This window comes from Danio rerio, chromosome 15, assembly GCF_049306965.1.
Source record: "Danio rerio strain Tuebingen ecotype United States chromosome 15, GRCz12tu, whole genome shotgun sequence".
Taxonomy (NCBI): Eukaryota; Metazoa; Chordata; class Actinopteri; order Cypriniformes; family Danionidae; genus Danio; species Danio rerio.
Genome location: NC_133190.1, coordinates 17,904,635 through 17,926,417, shown reverse-complemented (window position 1 = coordinate 17,926,417; position 21,783 = coordinate 17,904,635). Strand labels below are relative to the sequence as shown.

The following is a 21,783-nucleotide window of genomic DNA, read 5'->3' as shown; positions in this document are numbered from 1 at the left end:
CAAAGATAAAACAAATCAGTTATTAGAAATGACTTATTAAAACTATTATGTTTAGAAAATCTCTCTGTTAAACTTAAATTGGGGCAAAGGTATACAGGAGGAATAATAATTATGACTTCAACTGTAGCTTTGTTTTAATAGTTTTGCCTTTAACTATACAAAACATACACACTAAATCACTTAAACACCACATCATAACATTGTATTTTTTGTTCCTAATGAACAGTGAGAAGATATATTGAGTACCTGTTGTTCCCACAGGCGAGGATCTGGTGCTGTGTGCTCATGATCATGGAGCAGTCGACGCCACACAACACGCGCTGGGCTTCGAAATCTGCTGGCAAACTCACCTGCTGTGGGCAGTTGTGGCTATCCTGAGTGGCCAAACCGAGCCGGCCTGTCAGGTGGAGAGATAACAGAGAACGAGTGTGATGAAAAAGAGAAAGAGAATGTTGGAGCAGAAAACGCCAGGTCTGCCTGGAGGCTCTGCTGCTGTCTACAAGAGTACAAAGGAGAAACCCTGACAAGTGATGTTGCTCATTTACCGTTGTCTCCTCGGCCCCAGGAGAAAACCTCTCGCTCGTTGGTCACTGCCAGGACGTGGGATGCTCCACAAGACACTTGAACCAGCTCATAACCCAGCAGAGCCTCCACTATCTTGGGCTAAATACAAACACAAGGAACGGAGATCATAAATACAATTAAAACTGCAGGACTTTTACATTTTAAGGATATTTTAATTGGTGTTTTTTTGTGATCCACCACGTTGCTACAATTTTATGGTATGTTGCCATTGCATTGCTATGCAGTTGCTAATGTGGTGTAGCACATTACTCTAAAGTTTATACAAAACTAACAGGAAGCGCTCTCAAAATATTCTGTAACGTTACTTAATAGTGGTGTAAATTTTAGCACAAAACTTTATTAAAATAATGTTTTAGAACATTCTTTTGTAACGTCGAGAGAAAACCGTTCTTAGAACTTGAGCCCAAGAGAACCCATGTAACACCTTCTTTTATCTCTTAATCTGCATTGGTTACAGAACAGCTACTGGCACTGTACCCTCTTACCAACCACTTGCTCCTGAGGGTCTACAACCCATCCAGGAGCCTCCGGTCGGGGTGTGAGCACCGCCTTGTGGTACCATCACAGCAAGGCTATAAGTCAATTTCCAAAACCTTTTCATTCAATGTTCCATGCTGGTGGAATGATCTTTCCATTCCCACATGGACTGTAGATTCACTGGTATCCTTCAACAACAGCTTAAACCCCATATGTTCCAAAAGCACCTGAACCCCGATGAGTACATCTTAGATCCCTCTTCTTTCCCCCACCTCATCACTCACTAACTCAAAATACAAGAAATTCTGAGTGTGCCTCGAACAGGTGAGTGGGTTTCACAAACCACCTGTAGAAAACACAGTCATTCATCTCACTCACACATTAACCGACACAAGCACTGTGCATTTTGAAGAGTGCTTCACACAGGTGAGTGGGCTTGACAAACCACCTGTAGAAACACTAAATATAAATGTAAAATAACTCAAGTCTGCAATGTTTTGAAAACCCTTTGAATGATGTTATTATGACAAAAAAAACATTATTACATGATTTTAAAAAACTGGATGTTTTGAATGAATTTAGAATAAATTTATATAACTAAAATTGTGGGTGACGTGGTGGCGCAGTAGGTAGTGCAAAAAGGTTGCTGGTTCGAGCCTTGGCTGGGTCAGTTTGCGTTTCTGAGCAGAGTTTGCATGTTCTCCCTGTGTTTGTGTGGGTTTCCTCCAGGTTCTCCGGTTTCCCCCACAGTCCAAAGACATGCAGTACAGGTGAATTGGGTAGGCCAAATTGGCCGTAGTGTATGAGTGTGAATGAGTGTGTATGGATGTTTCCCAGAGATAGGTTGCAGCTGGAAGGGCATCCGCTGCATAATACTAATGCTGGATAAGATGGCGGTTCATTCCGCTGTGGTGACCCTGGATTAATAAAGGGACTAAGCCGAAAAGAAAATGAATGAATGAACTAAAATTGTTAGGTGGGTAGGGACTTCTAAGGGTTGCTAAGGTGTTGCTATGGAGAAGAGTTATAAGTGTTAGCACACTGCTTTTGCTTTGGTGTTTTTAGAATGTTTTCGATGATTGCCAGTATATTGCTGAGCAGTTACTATTGTGGTCTGAGTGATTTCTACTGTGTTCTAAGTGTTGCTAGTGTGTGGGGGATTGTTGTCATGGTGTTGCAATGCAGATACTAAAGCATCCTGTGTGTTTAGCACACACCCAAAACGTTTCCAGGGTGTTCTTGGTATTGTGGGTCATTGTCAATGAGTTGTTATGCAGTTGCTAAGATGTTTTTACTGTTTTCAGAACATTCCTGGGGTGTTTCTGTGGTGTTCTGGGTGTTGCAAGTCTGTTATTTTGTTATCAAGGTGTTGCTACGCACTTGCTAAGGTATTCTTTGTGTTTTTAGCACATTGCTATGGCGTTTCTAGGCTGTTCTTAGTTCTGTGGAGGGTTGTCAATGTGTTGCTATGCAGTTGCTAAGGTATTATTTGTGTTTTTAGGACATTTCTTTAGCATTTTGGTGGTGTTCTTAGTGTCGAGGGTGGCTGTCAATGTGTTGCTATGCAGTTGCCAAAGTGTTCTTGTTTTCACAATGTTGCTATGGTGTTTCTATTGTGTTCTGGTTGTTGCAAGTGTGTTGTGTTGCTATCAAGGTGTTGCTAGGCACTTTCTAAGATATTCTTTGTGTTTTTAAACACATTGCTATGGAGTTTCTACTTCTAGGGGTTTCCAGTGTGTTGTGGGTGGTTGCCATGTGTTGATATGCTGTTACTAATGTACTCTGAGTCATTTCTACTGTGTTTTGCTTTGGATTGTTGTCATTGTGTTACTTTGCAGATACTAAAGCATTCTGAGTGTTTTAGCACACACCCAGAAAGTTTCTAGAGTGTTATTGGTGTTGCTATGCAGTTGCTAAGGTGTTTTTATTGTTTTCAGAACATTGATGTTGCGTTTCTGGGTGTTGTGTGTTTTTATCAAGGTGTTGCTATGCACTTTCAATTCAGCTCTATTCGTATAGCGCTTTTACAATGTAGATTGTGTCAAAGCAGCTTCACATAAATGGTCATAGTAACAGGAACAGTGTAGTTCAGTTTTTAGTGTTTAAGTTCAGTTCAGTTCAGTTTAGCTCAGGTATTCAGGTACACTTGCTAAGGTATTCTTTGTGTTTTTAGCACATTGCTATGGCATTTCTAGACTCTTCTGTGGTGTTCTTGGGGTTGTGTCTGGTTGTCAGTGTGTTGCTATGTAGTTGCTAAGATGTTCTTACTGTTTTCAGAATGCTGCTGTGGTGTTTCTATGGTGTTCTGGGCGTTGTAAGTGTGTTGTAAATTGCTATCAAGGTGTTGCTATGCACTTGCTAAGGTATTCTTTGTTTTTAAATACATTGCTATGGAGTTTCTACTTCTAGGGTGTTCTGGGGTTTATAGTGTGTTGGGAATGTGTTGTTATAACACAACTAAGGTTTCCAGGGTATTTTGGGTGTGATGGGTGGTTTCCAATGTATTTCTGTGCAGTTACCAAGGTGTTCTGAATGTCTGTTTTAGCCCATTACTATGGGTCGGCTGGGCATTTAAGCACATTACTATGGGTCATTGGGTTCTCTGGGGTCAAAACTTGTGGTTAGTTTGTTTGAATCTTTAGCATGCCTTTGCAAACATCAGTATACCACAGTAAAACAACACATCTCTATAACCTACCTGTGTCACATCATTAAAGTTCCCATGTCCAAGACAACCATTGCTTCCACTTCCAAACGTCATGATTATACCTCTATCTGCAAAACAACCCAAAGCAAATTGAGCAGATTATAGTCGCTGCTGATGGTAAACAAGAATTAAAAAACAATAGTTTGTCTGCCAGAGCACAGCACTGCATGAGAAGAGCGACTGAACCGGAAGCAAGGTCTTTTAATCCTCTGTAACTGCTAGTGACTAATGATTCCCCTGCAGAGAAGAATGGTAACAGCATATCCTTTACTTTAGAGCAGACAAATGTACACCGCTGTGCTACAACACCAGGGGACAAGAGATTAGCTTTAGCAGCGCGAACAAATGGCGCTTAATGAGCTCTGTTGGACAGCTACTAAAAAGGGGTAACTACGTTGTCATTCATCCTTTTTTAAACGTTATCAAAAATGTTTAAATTAGTCTGTGCTTCATTTTGAGTATTTAGTCATCTTTGCAGCTTCAGGGTAAAAATCGATCACTTAAAAAAACAATCCACTTTTTGGGGGGAAATAGGCTTATTTTTCAAGACCACCAAGAGTTAGACAGTTAAACCATTATTAAACCATTCAGCCGATCTGTGGAATATGAAAAGTTGCTATTTTCTAGGATTATATAGGAACTGATATTGATAGGGACTGATTTCATTGTGCCTGATGCAGCCATTGTATGGCAGCAAAGTTCCTTGTTTATAATTCCAGAATGGGAGTATAGTTCCTAGATATATCAGCCTAGAATCTGAAGAACCTGTTCTAATTAGATTCAATGACCTATGCTAAGCTAAGCTAAGCTAAGCTAAAGACCCCCCACAAGACTTGAAGATTGGTTGAATAAATTAAAAATGGTAAATCTGTTTAACTCTAGGGGACTTGTAAAATGAATGTGGATTACCACAGAAAGAAATGTAATGTGTCATCATATCAGTATATTATTTTCCAGACATGTGACGTTAAGCAGTATGAAGCAAAATAATGGCCCTTAATCCACACTGGATTTTTAAAATAACATAAAGCACGAACAGAGGTAAACTGGCTGTGCAAATTATGTAGATTGCACAACACATTTCAAGTAAATGTGTGAAATTCACCTCAATCGTGTCTTCTGCAGAACTTCAAATGATTCAGCTCAATTGGAAAATTTGTGTGAGGCGAAAAACATCGCATGAGTAATCTAGAGCAAGTGACATGATGTCTCATGACTAGTAAGAACCCATAAAGGCATGGTCAAACAGCACTTTTCCCCCCATTGACCTCCATTCATACGCATGCAAAGGTGCCAGACCGGAAACCCAAGTTTGCACGACAAGTTTCACATGCTGCATTCCAAAATTCAAGCTTGGTGAAATCTGACCAGCGAATTCGCATCATATTAATGCATGAGAAAGTGTTGCCAGATATAGTGGATTTTTTCCACCCCAAAAGCTGTCCAAAACCCACCCAACCGCACAAAAACTCTAAAAAATATTTTTAATAGATTTAAATCAAAATGAGGGCAGCACAGTGGCTAAGTGGGAAGCACAATTGCCTCACAGCTCTGGTTGGGTAAGTAGGCGTTTCTGTGTGAAGTTTGCATGTTCTCCCCGTGTTTGCGTGGGTTTCCTCCAGGAGCTCCGCTTTCACCCCCATGTACAAAGACATGTGCTATAGGTTAATAAACTAAATTTTCAATAGTGTATGTGTGTGAATGAGTGCGTATGGGTGTTTTCCTGCGATCGGTTGTAGCTAGAAGGGCATCTGCTGCGTAAAACATATGCTGGATAAGTTGGTGGTTCATTCCGCTGTGGCGACCCCTTATTAATAAAGGGACTAAGCCGAAAAGAAAATGAATGAATGAATAAATCGAAATTAACCTAGTTACTTAAACTGTCAAAATTGTTAACCATACAGCAACCAACACCGGCAGTCACAGAACAGAACCACAACATAACCGGATCACATCAAAACGCTGCCCCCTCTCACCCACACACTGCACTTAATGTTGTGTAGATTACACTACCTATTACATGATTTTACTTTAGAAATTGGGTATAAATTCATCCCATTTTGTGTTTTAAATTCTTTTGAACATTATTAGGTGCTGCTGGTCAATCAGACAATGCTGTGTTTGTTCTTGCTGTCAATTGTGGGAAAAAATGATCAATAAAAGAGTCATAATAAACCGCTTTGAGTTGATGCATGTGCACGCGAAGCGGAGTTAGATTTGTCTGGGAGTCAGATTTTAATATTTGATACAACTTTCCTTCACCTCCTCTTGCGGGTGGGCTCACACGGTTTTTGAAATTTATGTTATGTCTCCAAAGCTTGTGAAAACAAATAAATAAACAATATCCTAATAATAATCATCATTATCATCATCATCATCATCGATATTATTAATAATATTATTAAAGTAGGATTTTTAAAATTTTCTTATAAATAATAAATATTAAATTTCATTTGCTAATAAATAGCCTCATTATTTATTTATATGATCTATATATGATATTCGAATATGTGTTAGCGTTTGTAAGTGAGTTTATGTTTTAGAATAGAATATGTAATGTTCTCAATGATATTTGTAAAGGAAACACAGGCAACACAGGAAACACTAAGCATACTGCCAAATTAGTTAAAATGTGCTTTAAGGACAACAGAGGGAATGTTTTGGAGTGGCCATCACAAAGCCCTGATCTCATTCCTATAGAAAATTTGTGGGCAGAGTTGAAAAAGCTTGTGCAAGCAAGACAGCCAACAAATCGGACTCAGTTACACCAATTCTGACAGGAGGAATGGGCCAAAATGAAAAGTATGTAAACCTTTAACTGTCTAGAAATTAGTAAAAAATCTTGAGAGAAAAAAAAACTCTCATTATTCTGGCATTTAGCAAATGTAAATCATTTAGGTAATTCTAACAGACCTAAAATAGTAAACGTTTAGTATGATTTACCATCAGACATTTTTTTAAAAATGGTTATGTTCCTTTTTTAAGAGTGTAAGTGTTGGTTTCAACTGTACATATATTACAATTATTATGGAAAGCAAGTGCATGTTTTTACCAAAACTAATATTGGATTTTTTTTAAATGCATGTGCGTGTAAAACAATATAATTTGCACAAAGGAATTATGGGGTTCTTCTCTAAAGAAGTTGTTACTCCACCCCGTTAAAAGCATTTTCATGGCCGTTTTACGTTATTACTAATGTGGTTCAAACGATAGATCTGCGACAAAAAAACTACGGGATTTTGGAAACACTCATCACTACATTGTTCTTTTGCCAAATGATGCATCATACTATGATATTTCTGTGACCAGTTACGTTGTTGTTTGGGAAACGCAACCCAGTAAATTTTATTAAAACCATGACGTCATCAGCCTGTCTTGTCAATGCTACCTCATGTAACAACAGCTATGTTTCCATTTAAAGATGCAAATTAAATTTATGTGCAAAACTGGAATATCGCATAAGAGACATGTAACTAAAGCAACATTTTCATCCAATGAGTCAAAGCGAACAAAATCGTCACTTCCTGATTAACTGGCGCCAAATATCAACAATGAATGGCAATGAACATGAGGTGGCGTGTCAGTAATAATAAAATATCACTAATACTGAAAGGGTTAAGGCGTTTTAGAATGACCATAACAACATTCCAGATGTTTTCCATGTGCTCAGCTTGCTGATTTGTCTATTCACACACATTTTGATCATAACATGATCTCTTATAACAAAATCACATGACCTTATTAATGTGCATTCTGGAATTTGTTCGGTAAAAGTAATTTTATCATGGTTTATGCGCATCTTTTCTTATCGAATAGAAAGTTTATCCTACTCAGTTATACAAATGTTTTTTATGCGCATTTTCTTAATCTATGCACATCTTGGTGCTTCCACCAACCGTTTTTTTATGTGCTTATCCAAAATGAGCTTAAAAATAGGTGGATGGAAGCAAATTACAACAACAATAGTGTACTACATTCATATGCTACCAAAGATGAAGACGTCTTCTCCATTTTTTCTGTATCTCAGTAACATAATTAATGACAAATAAATTGTTCTGTCATTTTCAGTGTTTTTGTGTGTACGCAGATATTCTTGAGATGTCTCTGTGTTTACTGAAATTGTTTTAAATGAGCCAAAAAAGGATCTGACAGGAAAAGCTCTAGCTTCGTGTGGATGTAGCCTAGGAGGCACACCTGTTAGGCAGGTGGTGAAGAGGTCTCCACAGGACACAGATTTGATGGTGACTCCAGACTGGCCCTCTAGGAAGCGGGAGATGAACTGGGGCTGCATCTGCTCAACAGCGCCAGGCAGAGTGGGCTCACCGGATCCAACCGAGGGCGCCTGGCATACAGCCAAAACAGCATAAGACATAAAAAATGCAATAAAATCTGATTTATATTTAATCCAAATGCAAAATGAGCATCACACCTCCCATGTGATGAGCCTCCCTGATTTGGTGACTCCCATCTTCTGTGTGCGTCCCAGAGACACTTGAATGACCTCAGTGTTTAACATGGACAGACGCAGGGGAGTTGAAATGCCACTGCCCCAGGTGTAGACTGAGGATAAAGGCAGCGGGTGCATCATCTTTGAGGACGTCAGACTGGACAGACCTCCTGGCAAAGTCGAAGAAGTTAGAATAATGGCACCAGAACAAATATCTTTAGAAATATCAATAAGCAACAGGATTTGATTTATACATGTTTAAGAGGCTGTATTCATGGAATTTGTAAATTAAGAGCATTTTTAAGAAAGTTACATCCCACCTCTGGTTCTGGTACTGGTTATCCAACCACCAGGTCTGCCATGAGGGCCTGCTTGTACATTAGAAAGTGGCTTTTCTATTCTAAAAACAGAATAATTTTAATAATTAATTACAAAAGGCAGGCAAACGGAGTTCATACTATTATTTATATTTTGAAGCTAAACCACAATCCAAAACCAGTGTAATTAAATGAGGTGGAAAAGTACATGAAAAATAACTAGAAAGAACTAAATAGAAATATTATAAAAATCTAAGGTTTAAAAACAATAAACTTTCAGCACAATAGCCTAGTGGTTAGCGTGCCAACATACCGTTAAAACCAGAAGTTTACATACACTCTAAAAAAAGGAACATAACCATTTTTTAAATGTCTGAAGGGTAAATCATACTAAATGTTTAAGTCTGTCAGGATTACCTAAATGATTTACATTAGCTAAATGTCAGAATATTTTTTAAATATTTATATTTTAATTTCTAGACAGTCAAAAGTTTACATACATTTTCTTGTTTTTTTTGTTTTTTGTTTTTTTTGCTTTGCTTTGAAACTGTGTAACTCTTCAAATGTTTTGGGTATTCTTCCACAAGCTTCTCACAATAGTTTAAAGGAGTTTTGGCCCATCCCTCATGACAGAATTGGTGTAACTGAGTCTGATTTGTAGGCTGTCTTGCTCGCACAAGCTTTTCAACTCTGCCCACAAATTTTCTTTAGGATTGAGATCAGGGCTTTGTGATGGCCACTCCAAAACATTCACTCTGTTATACTTAAAGCACATTTTAAATAATTTGGCAGTATGCTTGGAGTCATAGTCTGTTTGGAAGACCCATTTGTGGCCAAGTTTTAATTTCCTGGCTGATGTCTTGAGATGTTCTTCAATATTTCTACATGATGTTCTTTTTTCATGATGCCATCTATGCTGTGAAGTGGACCAGTCCCTCCTGCAGCCAAACAGCCCCACAACATGATGCTGCCGCCCCCATAAGCTTTCCCCTTTGTCCTCCAAATGTAACACTGGTCATTATGGCCAAACAGTTCAATCTTAGTTCCATCACACCACAGAAAATGTCTCCAAAAATATTCTTTTACCAGTGTAATTTAGCAAACTGTTATCTGGCTTTTTTTTTTTTTTGTTGTTTGTTGATTCTGGCTTGTTGATTTTCCCATGTTGTCACACAAGGAAGCAGTGTATTTCAGGTTTTCCTTAAATACTATTCTACAGTTGTGCCTCCAAGTAACTCAAATGTTGTCAATTAGCCAATTAGAATCTTCCAAAACCTTGACACACACCATCATCTGAGCTTTTTGAGAGGCATAATAATCTTATTGTATGTAAATTTGACTTTCAAGAGAAGATATAACAATTCCTCAAAAAATATCTCTCTCATTATTCTGCTATTAAGCATAACAGAAACTAATTTGATAATCCTAACTTACCTAAAAGAGAAAAAATTAGTCACATTAATATCTGACATTTTTAAATGGTTATGTGCCTTTTTATACAGTGTATGTAAACTTCTGGTTTCAACTGTATGTTGCGGTAGCTCTTCAGGGCGTCCCGAGTTAGAATCCCGGCTCGAGAACATTTCCCAACCCTACCCCCTTCTCTCTCTTCCACCTCGCTTCCTGTCTGATTACTATCTAATATAAAAAAAGGCCAAAAATAAATAATTTTTTAATTATTATTAATATAATAATAATAATAATAATAATAATAATAATAATAATAATAATAAACAAACTAATTACATTAAATGTAAAATATATTTATACATTTGTAAAGTGTCTGAAAACAGTTTGGTAGAAAAGTAAAGTAACAACATATATATTAAAATACATTAAATTAAAAAAAAACAACTACAGATACAATACTTACCACAAGTTCCAAACCCTTATATGTGGCAGAAAAGTAACACAAATAGATCCATAATAATAATACAACTCAAATAGAAAAACATTACACATTTATATAAGCATATGCAATCGACACAAATAAAATGTATTTACAATACTTTAAATATTCATTAAAAAAATGCAACTAAAATAAATCAACCCCCACCTGCGCATTTTGACATTGCCGATGTCAGTGTAGAGATTGAGCAGAGGCCTGATGCAGATGGCGTGAGCCATTATCTCATTGAGCTGGGGCCTTTTGGATGGGTCTAGATTCAGCATGTTGAGAATCAGCTGTCTCAACTCAGGACTGTAACGATCTGATATGGGGGCAAATGTGCCACTCATGATCTTCAGCACCAAGGCTGGCAGGTTCTGAAAACAGACAAGATGCACAGCTTATCATTCAACATTTATTTAAAAAAATGTGTTTTCTAAATTCAAAAAATATATTATTGCATTAAATATGTACTAACTTGCATACATTTTCTAGTGCAAAAATCAGAACACAGGACGAAGTCTGGATCAAAATTCTTGTGTATTTTTTTTTTTTTTTTTTTACATTTTAGAGTCAAAGCTTTTTACAGAGAGGATTTTAGGAATCTCTTTTCACTCCATAATTTAAAAAATATAATGAACACCCAGAAAAAAATACATTTACACAAATGTTGTGTGTGCAAATTTAGCTTTTTGCATACATTTACTAGTAGTTCACCACACGGCCCAAGTTGATTAAGAATTGCATTTTTTATAACTAGTCAAAATTAAAAGGCTTGGACCACAGTGTATTTTTGAGGCTTGGCTGTGTTTATAAGATGCAAAGCAATGTGTTCAAATGCTTCAGTTGTAGAAAATGACAGTATTTTTTCATATATCTTATATGTAGCTACATCTTATATACAGCTACTCAGCTAACATGAATTTCGTATTTCCAAGTTCCTCTGAAAGGCCCAACAGAAAAATGAAATGCACAGCTGAACCTCACGCCTGCTCTCTAAAAAAATCGGACAAGTCCCTTTCACATATATTCGGAATAAGCATGTGTAAGTAATATAAAATGTTCTCATTACTTTTGCGAGTTTGTTTTTGAGATGTAGAATGCTCAGAAAGTGGCCACATGACACAATGAAGATTGTGGCTGTTTACAGCAGTTTGACTGATAAATATGAATTTGTAGCTAAACTGTTAGCGGTGCCAAACAGCATTTCCTGTTGTTTATATCCTTGTTTACATCCTTGCTACAACATACCGTTAGTTGTAAAGTGGGGGGTAGGTGCACGCTAACTGAGAGAGGGAGCGGGTATGAAGATGGTTGTACGTTGGGTTCGGTGCGCATGTGGAATGAACCAAAAAGCTAGCCGCATTGTATCCAAAAGTTGAGAAGGAGGGTGGGGGGAGAGGGTACAGAACAATACGGGAGATGGGCAGAAGATGGGTCTGGGAGACTCCCGGGAAAAACAACGGGAGTGTTGGCAGGTATGATTGTGGCCCACAATCCACAGCTTCGTCAGTTGGAGGAGTTTAGCCGAATCCAGCACTGAACTGGAAGAGATTCTGGAAGTTCTCCTTTGTCAAATACTAGCTATATCTTTTTTTATCTAGAACAATTCTCTGTAAACACTTCTGTCTTTGTGTCATGTCCTTTGGAAGCCCAAATACAGAAACACAAGAAGCTCTGTGGAAATAGCAGCATTTGGACCGCATTTTAGCTCTCTCTGCTATGACATTACAGCACCTTTGGCCACGCCCTTTGCTGCGCAGGGTGTGCGCGTGGTGAATGCACGTAACCTGAAGCATTTATGATCTGACTAGCCTAGATGTATTTTTTGTGGTCCCCAAACTTTGTTCGCTGTAGGTTTTGCTAAGCTAACTCTGTAAAAGCCAGTTAGACCATTAGAGTCAAGAGTTTTCATACAGGAGGTTTTGGGAATGTTGTTTTTATCACTACAGTGGGAACAGCCTGAAAAATATCAATTTTCTAATACATTCTTAAATAAAATGTATAAAATCAGGCAAATTATAAATCCTAAAAAAATAAAGTTATTGACCCTCAAAAAGAAAGATTCAACTCAGAGTTTTTAATATTAACCATCATCTATTTGCATCTTTAGCCAACATGTGCGCATATAATGGATTTAAAAATCTTAAAATCAAGAGGTGAATAAAAAAAACAGGGTGGGGCAGTGGCTCAGTGGTTAGCGCCTCACAACAAGAAGGGCACTGGTTTGATTCCCAGCTGGGTCAGTTGGCATTTCTGTGTGGAGTTTGCATGTTCTCCCCGTGTTCGTGTGGGTTTCCTCTGGCTGCTCCAGTTTCCCCCAAAAGCATGCACTGTAAGTGAACTGGGTAAGCAAAATTGGCCGTAGTGTACGAGTGAGTGAGAGTGTATGGGTGTTTCCCAGTACTGAGTTGTGCCTGGAAGGGCGTTCGCTGCGTAAAACATATGCTGGAATAGTTGGTGGTTCGTTCTGCTGTGGTGACCCTTTATAAATAAGGGACTAAGACGAAGGAAAATGAATGAAAAAGACCTTTGAGTCTTGAGAGTCTTGGCCTCTGCAGTGTCTAATCTTAAAGAATCATCAGTAAAGGAAATACATCTTACCGCTGCTTCAAAGGCTCTCTTGAGACTAGCAAGCTCATAAAGCACACAGCCGAGGGCCCAAATGTCGCTCTTCTGGTTGTATGGCTTTCCCTCACACAGTTCCGGAGAGATATAACACGGCGTCCCAACAACCTGTCGAGAATAGCAGAATCTGAACTGTAACTGAATTACATTCTGTCAAAACCAAATCAATGTCATCATCTGGGACTTACAGTATAAGCTTTGCTTTTGCTGACGAGGATCTTGGAGATCCCGAAATCTCCTATTTTGACAATCATCTGGTGCTTGTCCAGGAGGATGTTCTGGGTTTTTAGGTCTCGATGTAGGATGAGTTTGTTGTGTACATGATAAAGGGCCAGTAAGATCTGAACAAAGAAATGTAAAATAGTGTCCTCATCCAACAGGGAGTTGCAGCGCTTCTGTATGTAATCAGCCAGAGTTCCACCTACAGTAATCAGAAAGAGACAATTTATTACAGACTGTATGCATGCTGCTTCAAAATGTTAATAACATTAATAACTCAAAAAGTTCAAAAAATAGTATAGTAAAGAATCTTATTTTTGCATAAGCAGAAGTATTTCTGTGACTTGTATATTTGACATTTTATAGATTGTTTTAAACATTTATTTGGGGGTGGACACTTGAAGTGATTGTTGATTCTTTATTGTTGTTGTTGTTGTTGTTTGTTTATTTGTTTAGGAAGAGTGTTTTGTATGTTTCTGTTTTATGTCTTTATGTCCATTTGATGTTGTCACTGTGTGAGTTTTTTGTGTGGCACTGTTATGAAATGAGGACTCTTGATAGCAAACCAAATCTACCTTTGGTATAAATAAAGTAACCTAACTTAACCTAACCTAACCTAACCTAATAACACAAACACATGTCTTTTAAAATAAATGTTGTATGAAACAAACATGTCTGGTATGACAAATGAAAATTTTAAATTATATCATATGATAGAATAAAGTCTGTACAACAAATAAAACCATACCCCACCAATAAAATAAAATAAAATTTGCCACCAAAAAATTAAAAATAAACGTTTACAGTTCTTAGCATTTACATTAGCATTTACAATACTTAAGTATACAACTACCAAAAATAAAAACATTAGATTAAATTTTAGATGTTAAATTATTAAAAAAACAATAAATTAAATTAAATTAAAAATGTAAATTAAATTAAACTAAATTAAATTTTAAAATTAAATTAAATTGTGCCACCAAAAAACATGTATAGTCCTTAGCATTTACAATACTTAAGTATACAACTTCCAAGAATAAAAAAATAGATAATATTTTACATTTTACATTATTAAAAAATAATAAAATAAAATAAATTAAAATTTTATATAATTTAATTTAATTGTGCCACAAAAAAAACATGTACAGTCCTTAGCATTTACATTAGCATTTACAATACTTAAGTGTACAACTTCCACAAATAAAAACTTAAGATTAAATGTTAGATTTTACATTATTCAAAAAATAATAAAATTAAGTAAAATTAAATAAAATTAAATTGGCCACCAAAAAAAATTTGTACAGTCTTTAGCATTTACATCAGCATTTACAATACTTAAGTGTACAATTTCCAAAAAATAAAAAACTTTAGATTAAATTTTTGAATTTACATTGTTAAAAAAATAATCAAATAAAATATAATTTTCAGCCTAAACAAAATGCATTTATAATAATTAAGGATACAAGTTCCAAAAAGCTCCATTAAATGTAGCAGAAAAGTACAAATTGAAACAACTTTTAAAATGAAATAAATAAATGCACATGTATCAAAACCCTTCTGTTGAATTCTGTAAAGAAATAACTAAAAGAAAGAGGTCAATGTCCTAAACAATGCAGCCTGTTTTATTTTTATTAAGCTATAATAGACTATCTTGTAATGTGTTGTTATTATTATCTCTAAGAAATATAAAGCATAAAGCTCTTATAAAGAAATATAAAGCATTTTGTTCCTGTTTTAAACAAGTAAAACATCAGAAAATGAGTGAAGATAGTGCATGCCTGGGGCGTACTCCATTGCGATCATTAGTGCCTTGTCCTCCAGGAAGTTTTCATAGTACTCAATAATGTTGGGGTGGCTGAGAAGCTTGAGGACTTGGCATTCATTCTGAGCTGCCAGACGTTCATCACGGGTCATCTGCTCGACGGGAATCTCCTTCAAGATCACCAGCGCACTATCAGTGCGTCTGCGACAGAGGTGCACGATCCTGACACACAACAATACGTGGATTTATTACATTCACAGCAGCAGCTTTAGGTCTAAGGATACTGATATCAGTTGCATCTTTTCCCTTGAGAAATATAACTAGACTTTAACTTTTTTTAAAAGAGCATTTATGTATACACTGCTTAATAGTGCACTTAAGAGTGTGTGAACTAGGCATGGGATGATAACCGGTTTTAAGGTTTACTGTAGTTTGGAAAAGTCAAGGTTTTTTTGTTTAACATTTTTTGTTATATCATTCCTAAGGTATATGTAAGGTTTTTTTATGTGTTGTAAAGAAATCTGTGCTTTTGTAATTAAAGAAGAAAGCAGAAGTCAATCATTTATTTTAATTATTTAGCCGGACATGTTTACTGTTCCAAAATATTTAAATGTTTCCTAAAATAAAACATATTGTGTTCAGTGGGAGAAAAAAAAAAGTCAGTTGGCATTTCTGTGAGGAGTTTGCATGTTCTCCCCGTGTTAACGTGGGTTTCCTCCAGGTGCTCAGGTTTCCCCCAGTCCAAAGACATGACTGTGTATGGGTGTTTCTCAGTGATGGGTTGTGGCAGGAAGGGCATCCGCTGCGTAAAACATATGCTGGATAAGTTGGCGGATCATTCCGCTTTGGCAACCCCAGGTTAATAAAGGGACTAAGCTGATAGAAAACGAATGAAAGAATAAAACCCATTTTGTACTGGAAAAAAAAAATTGTGGAATATAAAAGTTTTATGGATGTTAAAAGTTCTCTGTGAACCATTTTCAACAACAAAAAAGCTTAATATTTAAGTGTAGAAGAACTATTGTTGGTTCCCTAAAGAATCTTTTAGCAAACATGTCTTAACAAGACCATTTTCCTTAGTGTAAAAAGCATATTAAAAATCGAAAAAATCTTCCACTGTATAGCTTTTGTAAAATAAATGACATAGATTGTTGTGAAAGGTTTTAGAAGTGGAAGCATTAATGTCAATAAATATTACAATTATAGTTTTCTTACACTATTGAATAAGTTAATTTTTTTTCATGTAGGTTTGTTTACATCAGTCATTTTCAAAAACAATGAATACAAATGTACTTTTTACATTGCTTAAAGTAAAGTTACTCCTTTTAGTTTCTTCTTTTTTTAATTTTAGGCTTTCATTTGACACATTATGCATACTTTTATTAGGTACAACCTATTCCCTTCTTCAACAACGCTGATCTATACAAGTATTTTAATATCAGTGATTAATACGCTTACAAGTACATTTACAGCATACGTGCATTGCCATGTTTGCTCCTGCGTTTCCATCAAAGTTGTAGCTAAAATAGAATTTCCGAAAGTAACTTTGTAAATGTTCCCTTTGACATGTAAATGATAAAAGAGAAGATCGATCTGTTGACTAACAGCTCTTTTCACTTTAAAATGGTCAGTGAGGAAATCCTATTGACAGTCACAATGCCACTATAAGCAGTTGAACAGTGATAATGTCTCTGAAGGAATGCGGAAACGCGAGAAACCGATCCTGTAAGTTATATTCCGTTAGCTCTCATTCTGAGAAGAGCTCCAGAAGTAAAGTGCTCCAGTTTCTCAAGTAAAACTTTTGAGTTTATTATAGTGTAAAGACGTGTTATTTTTATAAAGCAATAAACTTCAGACGTCACTAAAAGCCACGATGCGAACTAATAATGCGTTAGTAGTTTTATTTAAGTTACCCGAAAGCTCCTCTGCCGACCACTTTAATCTTCTCATACTTCTCCATGTTTTCGCTGGCTCCAAAACGCGCCCCGTCACTAGGCAACACTTCCTGTACCCCTACAGAGTTCTATAGGGGACAAAATACAGCAGCCGAGGGGGAACTTGCTCTGAATCCGTCGATTTGTCAAATTTTGTAGTTATGATAGTAAATATATGACCTTTTATGAGTCAGCAACTCGTAACCAGTATTAAAGTTTGCTTTTTGTATAACGTAAACTGAAAAGTCAATGAGGCTGTGTTCAGTTTGTCTGGCTGAATAATCATTTGTGTTGGCTGTTTCTTAAGGTAAGATAAATAAACCTTGGGAGGAAAAATGTTTGGGAAAAGTAATATATTACCAGTGGTAGAAAGAGTACTAAAAATTATTAAAATATTAAATTAAGTAAAAGTACCATTACTTGGCTAAACAGGTAGTGCAAGTAATGTTACAGTAAAAAATATTTGTTGTAAATATTACTCAAAGTATGAGTAAAAAGTAACTTAGCCCTTTCAAAAGTACTCAAGAGTAGTGAGTATTGAGTATTACACTCGGAAAAGTTCAATGTGTTGCCAGCGTCTAGGACAATGTTATTTTGATGTCCAATAATGGCGTCAAATGATGTTGATATTTGGTTGAATTTAGGTTGTGTTAGAAAGTGACCAAAATCCAACATCAAGCCAATATATACACCAACGTCATATTGACATTAAATACTGACATTTATTCATAAGGTGTGGCAACCAAAATCCAACATCTGATAGACTTCATAGTGGTAACATCCACACAACATGAAGCTGTAACACCATTAAACGTGAATATTTGCTTGTTTGTAGGTTCGATGTTAGACAACTGCAACATCCCCGCAACCTCAATACCATGTTAAACATCTTGTGCCTACTGAGTGTTAAGGCCATTTTGGTCATCACAGTAAACAAATGTCATCAGTGACATGCATCTAAACAGACTCTGGGTCATTGCGTGTGACACTTTTAATGCTTCCAAACAGTTTGCTGCAATTATAAATCCCCCATGTCTTGAGGTAGTTCATTATGATGTGATTTATCTTCTATGTGTGATTTGACTGTACAGGAATCACAGGACTGATCTTTAGTAGTGACTGCAGGTTGAAGGAAAGTAGTGGAGTAGAACTACCAACACTCCACTAAAAATGTACTCAAGGGAAAGTAAAAGTACACATTTTTAAAACTACTTAGTAAATTATGATTCCTAAGAAAAACTACTCAATTACACTAGTTTGAGTATTTATAATTTGTTATTTTACACCACTGTATAATACAATGTTGCACTCTTTAAAAAAGTAACTAAATGTGTAATTAGTTAGCAGAAGTGAAATTTTAAAATAATCTTATAATAACAAATTAAATCGTGATTTCTCTTTTTTAGCCAAAAATACTGATAGACTATTGTTGTGCAATGAAATATAGCATCACTTATCTACGAGGAAACATACATGGACAGTGCTTCTACATAATTCATTCATAGAAAGAGCAGCCAGAAAGGCGAAATTGATGGATTTGTTCCATATATTAGCATAATTGGCCCATAACAATGTACAATACCTATTACTCTTAGTATGTTTGTGTGCTCTTTATCCAGTTTCTATTCTAGTTTGCAGTTAAATGGAAGAAATAAATAAATTAAAATGCTAATCAAAATACAAATAGTAGAAATTAACAAATAGATTTTCCCTACCAGCAAATATTAATCCAACATCAAATATAAAAGCAGACACTAACCTGATATAACGCCGTCACCAATGACTAAATCTCAAAAAAACAGCCAAAAACTTCTGTGAATTGTAGCTTTGACATGGACATGGGGGTTATAAATGACTGAAAAACAGCTGCGGGTGAAGTATATTAATCGCAAGGGCTCAGTTTGTGATCACATTTCGGTTTTGTTCTGTTGATATGTAATTTAAAATTGAATAGCTTAAAACAGATGAAAATATGATCACTATTAGTACGACTACTATGGCGAGAGCTTAAAGGGAGCAGTGCTCATGATATCGATCAAAAAACAAAAGGAAAGACCGCTGGGAAACATAACCTGCTTTGTGTATTTGTAGGAAACACAGTTTAGATCTTTTTAGGTTAAGGGGTGTGTGAGTTGTTGCCGTCTATTATGACTGTGTCTGGAATATTAAAAACAAAACCAACTTAACTCCACTCTTTTAGTGCCCCTCACAGAGCTTGATCCAGCAAGAAGGTCGCTGGGTTGCTGGTTCGAACCTCGGCTCGGCTCAGTTGGCGTTTCTGTGTGGAGTTTGCATGTTCATATGCACAATGCTTTAGCTTGTTTCCCTCTCTCGAAAGCTTGACAGACCTCCTGCGCGTAGCTACGGTTGCTAAGCCACGATTGTTGGGTGGCGGTTTTTGGGTGTACCTGTGTGTATTCCTACTGTGAAATTACCACAACAAATGTGACATGCTAACATGGATGCAGTTTACTAGAGTAAACCTGATTAATGTTAGCTCCACATCTAATTATCAGGCACCTGTAGAGTTTATGCGTTCGAGTAAAACATACAAATAAAATGGACCAGGCGCTTTTTAAAATGAATAACAAGTCAAACCGGTGAGCCATCTGACAAAAAATGCCCTTCTGAATCAAATCAGCAGGATGCCCTTCTGAATCTTTCACTTACTTTGAAGACACTAGGGGCTGTTTCTCAATATGCGTTCTTCAGCGGTCTTGCGTCCTCGTGTTCTCGTGAAACGTCATCATCAGCTGCCTAAGTTCAGTTCCAATACTCAAGACCGCAAGTACGGAGGACGCGTGAAACTTCCCGGATGTGTTCTTGATATCGAGGACGCACTGATGCTGACTTGAGCACCGAACTCGCTCTGGAAGTCCCAGAAGTCATTGCGACTGGAGGTGGGAAGCGCTGCATTTTATTTAGATTTATTATTAAAGTTTAGAGATATCACTTATTTACCTCAGGAGTTTCCCTAAATGAAACGGTGAAAGTAAACATTAACATGAACATCTTAATAAAGGAATAAACACATTAAGGGTTGTTTGTTTGCTGAAATTCGTATTAAAATCTGTTTTATTTATATTGTGCAACATATATTTCTAATGTTTTTATGCAAAGTATATATTTTGAAGAGAGGAAAAACAATAAATCGTTGTATGAGTGCTGTAATGTTTAAATAATTTCCATTTAAAACACGTGAAGGTCACATGACCATCAGGAAGAACGCAGCATCCCATTTCTCAAAGGACGCGTTCTCTGCCCTCGCGGTCTCCTGAGTTCGTTCTTCCGAGGACACCTGGCAAGACCGCACTCTACAAGAACGCAAGTCCATTCTCTGCGTTCTTGGAATTGAGAAACAGCCTACTGACTACGTTAACATGGACATCTGTAATCTAGTTATTTAATCTCAGCAATTTTCTGGAAAGGTCTGTATGTGTGAACAGGCCCTTTTTGAAAATACCAGTAAATTTGTTCTGGCTATTTTCCGGAAAGAGAAGTTGTAACATTACCGGTAATTTGCCAGAATGCTGCGCTGTGTGAACGCAGAAGGAAGATTGCCGGAAAGAGTCCGTTCACGTCTAGAACGTGCTGACGAAAGACATCTACTTTAGCCAATCAGAACACTCAGACGCATTCACGTCCGCGCTGTTTATGAGAATAAAAGCCTGTGATTATTTTTCCAGGCACATTAAGCAGCTAGATGTTAGTCAGATAATGTTTCTATGATCATTCTTAATGCCAACTGGGTTAAAAATATCAATAAAATGCTTAGGATAACTGATGTTTGTTTACCTTCAAGCTCGGACACGTGTGCACGTAAAGCGGCCAGTGAGAGCAAGCACACACACACGCATATTATAAACATCTCGACATGTGAAAGTGTTCCTCCATATGTTTTCATTGAAGTTGTTCACCATACTTATCTATCCTCAGAGTTTGTAATGTAGTCACATGTTTACAAATACAAGTGCAGCCGTTTAGGGATCATTTCTGGTTAATGATGTCAGAATTTACCGGCATTTTGGAATGGATGTGTGAATGGTCTTTTCTGCACAAATTCCGTAACGTCCTTGCCTGTGTGAACAGCGCTTTTATGAATTTACCGGTAAAGTTGTTCTGGAAATTTTCCAGATATTTACCGTTATCACAGTGTGAAAGTGGCTAATAATATAATTAAGGTGTTTACTTGAAGTGCTTTCATGTAAGAGTTTCCTGTAATTTTGGGTGACTTTAACTGCAGTTTGGCTGTTTCACATTCATTCATGCCCCCATGACAAACCTATTAGATGCAAATTAGGAGTAAGGACTGGTGAGAGTGTTATGGAATTTAATAACGCACGCCAAATAGAAAGAAAAAACTTCTGCATTTCGTGTGTGTGTGTGTGCGTGCATACGTGCGTGCGTGTGTGTGTGTGCGGTCCTTTAATGACAGCCACGTGTGTGGATCTTGTTGAAAAATATGGGGAAAAGTCCTACATGATGGTTATAGTTTGATTGCGGTGTTTACTTCAATAATGGCATTAATATATGCACACTCCGCATCTTAATTCCATTTCTGTTCATTTAAATTATGACAAAAATTGCTGTTTGCAGCTTATGTAGGCCTACAGTTCAAAATTCATGGTTAACGGAATAAACAGGTAGTAAACACAAGTACATCTTATTGAACATCATTTATTTTCATCACCAATTTTCATAGTAGAACAGTTTCTCAAGCAGTTTGTGATTCGTTTTGGAAACCGGAGATGAGCACCTGGTCTAATGCGCCACCTAGCTTAAAAAACCCATTTAAAAATACTTACTTTAAGTCATTATT

The 21,783-nt window shown here is 36.7% G+C and overlaps 2 protein-coding genes and 1 long non-coding RNA gene across 7 annotated transcripts in view; 2 read left to right on the top strand and 1 right to left on the bottom strand.

Moving 5' to 3' along the window:
* LOC141377804 (uncharacterized) overlaps positions 1-21,783 on the top strand; it is a 304,437-nt gene that overhangs the window by 166,054 nt on the left and 116,600 nt on the right. The window lies entirely within an intron of this gene.
* Positions 1-21,783, top strand: part of rab34a (RAB34, member RAS oncogene family a) — a 626,412-nt gene that overhangs the window by 589,936 nt on the left and 14,693 nt on the right. The window lies entirely within an intron of this gene.
* The window catches only part of nek8 (NIMA-related kinase 8), a 45,527-nt gene that overhangs the window by 17,566 nt on the left and 6,178 nt on the right, over positions 1-21,783 (bottom strand). For 2 of the 4 annotated variants that reach the window (XM_073922699.1, XM_073922701.1), the window contains exons 2-11: positions 15,047-15,252; positions 13,238-13,470; positions 13,026-13,157; positions 10,590-10,798; positions 8,537-8,616; positions 8,199-8,386; positions 7,964-8,111; positions 3,761-3,837; positions 546-663; positions 247-397 (exon numbers count right to left, since the gene is read on the bottom strand). In XM_073922699.1, coding sequence (XP_073778800.1) covers positions 247-397; positions 546-663; positions 3,761-3,837; positions 7,964-8,111; positions 8,199-8,386; positions 8,537-8,616; positions 10,590-10,798; positions 13,026-13,157; positions 13,238-13,470; positions 15,047-15,182 — 1,472 coding nt within the window. In that variant the 5' untranslated portion in view covers positions 15,183-15,252. Of the gene's footprint in view, positions 1-246; positions 398-545; positions 664-3,760; positions 3,838-7,963; positions 8,112-8,198; positions 8,387-8,536; positions 8,617-10,589; positions 10,799-13,025; positions 13,158-13,237; positions 13,471-15,046; positions 15,253-16,943; positions 17,028-21,783 lie in introns of those variants that run through there. The other 2 variants (XM_073922700.1, NM_139077.2) reach the window with 2 other exon arrangements.